The 5,083-nt window shown below is 55.6% G+C and overlaps 1 protein-coding gene across 7 annotated transcripts in view; it reads left to right on the forward strand.

Moving 5' to 3' along the window:
* Window positions 1-5,083, forward strand: part of STARD3 (StAR related lipid transfer domain containing 3) — a 25,051-nt gene that overhangs the window by 11,892 nt on the left and 8,076 nt on the right. For 5 of the 7 annotated variants that reach the window (XM_017497291.2, XM_037727359.1, XM_017497293.2 and 2 more), the window contains one exon: window positions 3,250-3,519. In XM_017497291.2, the coding sequence (XP_017352780.1) occupies window positions 3,301-3,519 (219 nt within the window). In that variant the 5' untranslated portion in view covers window positions 3,250-3,300. Of the gene's footprint in view, window positions 1-1,514; window positions 1,603-1,674; window positions 2,980-3,249; window positions 3,520-5,083 lie in introns of those variants that run through there. The other 2 variants (XM_037727363.1, XM_037727361.1) reach the window with 2 other exon arrangements.

Here is a 5,083-nt window from a genome sequence, read left to right on the forward strand (position 1 = left end):
ACAAAGGAAGTATATCCATTGTACAAAAGAAATATGAGAAGGGTAAAGCAGACACTAAAGCCGTAAGTTACTGCTCACACGTATAATCCCACTACTTTGGGAGACCAAGGAGGGAGGATTGCTTGAGCCCAGGACTTCAAGAACACCCCATCTCTTACTGTTAGGGGTTGAATTGTGATCCCCTAAAAAAGATATTGAAGCCCTAATCGCCTGTACCTCAGAATGTGACCTTATTTGGAAACGGGGTCATTGCAGATGTGATCAGTCAGGGTGAGGGCATGCTGGAGTGGGCCCAGCATGACTCGTGTCTGTGTAAGGAGATGGCCATGTGAAGACGGACACATTGGAAGAGCACCATGTGACAATGAAAACGGGTCGGTGTGTGTAGCTGCAAGCCGTCATGTCAGATTGCTTGCATACCGCCAGGAGCCAGGAAGAGGCAAGGAAGGGGTCAGAGGGAGCATGGCCCTCCCAACACCTTTCTCAGACTTCCAGCCTCCTGAATTGTGAGATGATCAGTTTCCATCATTTCAAACAAACCCAAAATGACAGACATGAACAAGGAAGGGGGTAAAAAAATACTTGCAAGGAAATACAGGCCAGGCGCCGTGGTTCACGCCTGTAATCCTAGCAGTGTGGGAAGCCAAAATGGGAGGATCCTTGAGCCCAGGAGTTTGAGACCAGCATGGATAACATAGTGAGATCCCTGTCTCCAAAATAATATGAATTAACCGAGTGTGGTGGTATGTGCCTGTGGTCTCAGCTACTTGGGAGGCTGAGGCGGGAGCATCGCTTGAGCTCAGGAGTTGAAGGCTGCAGTGAGCCGTGATCATGCCACTGCACTGCAGCCTGGTTGACAGAGCAAGACTCTTGTCTTTAAAAAACCAACCAAACAAAACCCCACACAGATGGAAAGGAAAGTTACTTTGTGAAACAGACACGAAAGAACAGGAGAGAGAGATGGAGAGAGTGAGGAAGGGAGACAGGTCTGGTTGCAAACAAAAGGTCCATTGGCGACGGAAATGTCACCTGCCCTGGAGCTGGGCCCGTCACCGTGAGGGATGTGCTGAGCGTGCCGTCTGGCGCAGATCTGGCTGATGGATGTTAGGGTCCCATTGCCAGCGGCCTGTCAACATCCCCTCCCCACTGCCTCCTTCCAGAGCTGAGCCCGGCTTCTCCGCAGCACTGTGGAGATGAACTTGTCATGGGGCTCAGAGTGTAGTGTCGGGAGCAGCCTAGGCTCAGGGCCTCCACCTCCCCTGCCCCCAGTCTCTGCTGTGAACAGTCAGCTCCTATTAGAGGGGCTTGCACAGGGGCGGAGGGATGGACGAGCTGGCTTGCTCAGAACCTCCTGCCAGCCACCAACTGGCCTGGGCTTGTTTTGGACGTGGTAGACTGAGGGGCCCAGGAAGGTAGCCCACATAGCAAAAGTGTGGTGGGGTACATCAGGACGGGAGAGTGGTTAGACCTTGCCTTCCCAAGATCAGGGACAAACATTAGGGCCCCCCTTCTAGCCCCCAAATCTACTCCCTGGTACTGGGGTGTGGGAAGACTGAGGGAGCCGCTTGGTCAAGTCCCAGAAGCTCAGGCCCCACCAAGCTGGTGAGTTTTTGCCTCCCAGCTTCAGCTCCTCTCTGACTTTCAATGGGACCTTTCCTTCTTACCCAAGGGACGGAGCCTCTTAGAGCCCAACAAATGGATGGGGCAGAGACCCTAGGCCTGGGGGCTGCATGGCAGGGAGGGAGTGCCAGCGTTCCTTTTGTCTTTAGGGTTCCTGAGAGCCCCATGGTGGCACAGGGCGTTAAGGGATTGGGTAAGTCCGTTCACCTCTCTGAGCCTTGGTTGTATCTGTAAAGGAAGAGAAACCGTCCCTGCCCTGAGTGGACATGAACAAGGTCATGGACATGAGCGTGGCCGTGGATGTGTAGGCACTGGTCAGCAGAGCACTGGGCTGGTGTCGAGAGCAGCTGCTTCCTGCTGTCTTTAGGATTTGGCCTGTTACTGTCTGCTGTGTAGCATGGAGCTGAGGGCCAGGAGACTCACGGAGCATTCATTCGTTCAGCAGTCAATTACAAAGCACCTGTGATGTGCCAGGCATTGTGCTGGGCACCAGGGAGACGCAGTGACCATGTCAGATAAAGCCCCTGAGGCTGTGGAATTGACGGTCTAGTGACAGAAGGGTAAACAGTGAAATAAAACAATAAAGATCATTTCAGACAGTGTCCCAGCTCACTGAGGAAAGGAGGGCAGCTTCCTATCATGTTCTACTGTGAGTTGGGGGAGGGGGGTGGGAGGCTGTCTGAGGAGAGGACTTTTGAGCTGCCCCCTGAAAGGCCTATGGGAGAACATTCCAGGCATGGGGAGCACCAGATCCAAGGCCCCAAGGCAGGACAGGGCAGCTGTATTGAGGGATGTAAAAGAAGGCCAGAGTGGCGGTGGCAGCAAGACCGGAAGAAGGGCTGGGCAGGGGCCACTCTGCAGGCCTGGACTGAGAGGGCCTGGTGAGGAGACTGTTAGCCTGAGAAGGGTGGGAACCCTAGGAGTGCATTGGAGTGCGTTCTCTAGGCTGGCTGTTGTGTGATGAGCAGGAGGGTGAAAGGCAGCCTGGAGGCCCACCTGTGAGAAGCAGATTCCAGTGGGCCAGGCAGAGATGGTGGTGGTTGGGCCTGGGCAGGGCAGGGCAGGGCAGGGCAGGGGGTGGTGGCGCTGAGAGGGACCAAGATGCCTGCTCTCCATAGCTCCAAGCACACAGACACTGCTCTAGGAAGGCCCTCCCAGTTGCCATGGATTAGGGGGTGGGAGGGGAAGGCTGGCTGCTGGGAGGGAATGTGGCTTTGTGCTTGGAAAACAAAGAACAGAGCTTGGGCCCTCTTCTCCTGGGGGTGGTGGCAGGCCCAGAGGCTGTTGACAGGACCAGAGTCTGGAGCTCAGGGCTGGGCCTGGCAGGAGCAGGCTCTGGCCCCAGGCATCCGAGAGGGGGTAGGTGCCCAGCTGAGGGACCCCAGAGCCCTCCAGGGTGTGGCTGCTGGGCTTGGGGCAGGGAGCACCAGGAAGGACAGATAGCCGAATGCTCACCCCTGCAGCCCGGGAGCCAGGCCAGTAGAGGAGGTTTGGGCAACAGTGCCCTGGGCTGTGGGCTTGGGACCCAGTGTGTGGACAGATGTGTTTGGGAGCCAATGGTGGCCCTGGGGGCTGTGGGGGGAGGGACAGGAGGAGATTGACAGGACTCTGCCTCTGCCTTGCCCCCAGCCCCACTGCTGAGGCCCCGCCCTCCCCGCCCTGAGGTGAGGGCCCACCAGGATGAGCAAGCTGCCTGGGGAGCTGGGTGGAGACTTGGAGCGCAGCCTGCCCGCCTTGGCCTCCCTGGGCTCCTCGCTGTCCCACAGCCAGAGCCTCTCCTCGCACTTCCTTCTGCCACCCGAGAAGCGAAGGGCCATCTCCGATGTCCGCCGCACCTTCTGTCTCTTCGTCACCTTCGATCTGCTCTTCATCTCCCTGCTCTGGATCATCGAGCTGAATGTGAGTGGGGGCGAGGTGGGGGCACAGGCTGTGTTGTGGGCCACCCGGGCCTCAGTTTGTCCATCTGCCACGTGGGAGGGTTGCCTCTCCTCTGGGGTTGGTTAGCTGGGTAAAATGAAGACTAGGAGGATAACAACAGTGGTTCTCATCTTCTGGATGAAGAAAACAGGGCTCGGAGGGGCTGCATCATTTGGCCAAGGTCCCTCCGCATGCACTTGTGCGAAGGCTGAGGCCTTGAACCCACCCTCTGGCTCCAGAGTTCATGCTCTTGGCCTCTGCTCCATACTGCCCCCTAGTGGAAGCTCCTGAGAGAGGAGGAGGGGAAGACCCAGCTCTGGCGGAGCTGTTTGTCTTCTTTTTGCCTGCCACTGCCCTCTGGCTCCAGTTGGTTCGTTCATTCGTTTCTTCAATCATTCATTCATTTATTCATTCATTCATTCAGCAAACATTTTTTGAGTCTCTGTGCTAAAAACAGAGGCTAGCCAGGTGTGATGGCACACACCTGTTTTCCCAGCTGTTCAGGAGTCTGAGGTGGGGGAGGATCACTTGAGCCCAGAAGTCTGAGGCTGCAGTGAGCCATGATTGCACCACTGCATTCCAGCCTGGGTGACAGAGTGAGACCCTGACTCAAATAAATAAGTAAATAAAAGCAGAGGGCACAGTGGGGAGCAAAACAGGAAAAACTCCCAGTGGCTCTAATGAGATGCTGTCCCTCCCCTACCCCATGCAGTGCTTGGCCCACCCTCGGAAACACAGTCGTGGGCAGTGGCTTCATCTGGTCTCTGGGCAGGGCCAAGCCCACAGAGGCAGGAGTCTTGGAAGCAGGGCACCCCAGGCTCAGTTCTGTTCCAGCTCCTCGGTTCTTTTCCACTCTGCATTGACCTGGTGACCTCAGCAAGGGACTCAACCTCTCAAGTCCTCCCCTGCTTTTCCTTCAGCAGCATGGGCTCCCCATCAGAGTTCTGGATGGCAAGGGCCCTTCCTCCAGGTCTCAAGCTTATGTGACAGGAAAACGATCTCTTGTTGATAGAAGTGATGAGCTTGGGGAAGGTGCCCACTCGGGGCAAAGAGAATAAGTCTGATTCTGGGCATGTTGAGCTGGAGGGAGAGATGGGGCTCTGAGGGTGACTGTCCACTGTGCCCCGGAGATGAGCTGGCACCTTCAGGTAGCTGGAGCCATGGCCATGGATGGCCCCAGTGGCCATCTCACCCCGAAAAAGCTGTGGCCCAGCAGGCTCAGGGCCTTCTGCAGAGCTTCTGAGGTCTTAGGCAGACTTCCTTTTCAAGGTCCCATCCAACGTCAAAGTAGACAGTAAAACTTACCTGTACCCTTCATTGAGTATCCCAAATAGAGCCGAAAATATTTTGATAATTTTACTTTTGTTGTGTTTTGTTTTGTTTTGAGACAGGGTCTCACTCTGTCGGCCATACTGGAGTACAGTGGTGTGATCATGGTTCACTGTAGCCTCTACCTCCTAGGTTCAAGGGTTCCTCCCGCCTCAGCCTTCCCAGTAACTGGGACCACAGTTGCACCATATGTTTGGCTACTTTTTTTTTTTTTTTT

The sequence above is a fragment of the Cebus imitator genome, unplaced genomic scaffold (assembly GCF_001604975.1).
Source record: "Cebus imitator isolate Cc_AM_T3 unplaced genomic scaffold, Cebus_imitator-1.0 Scaffold228, whole genome shotgun sequence".
Classification (NCBI taxonomy): domain Eukaryota; kingdom Metazoa; phylum Chordata; class Mammalia; order Primates; family Cebidae; genus Cebus; species Cebus imitator.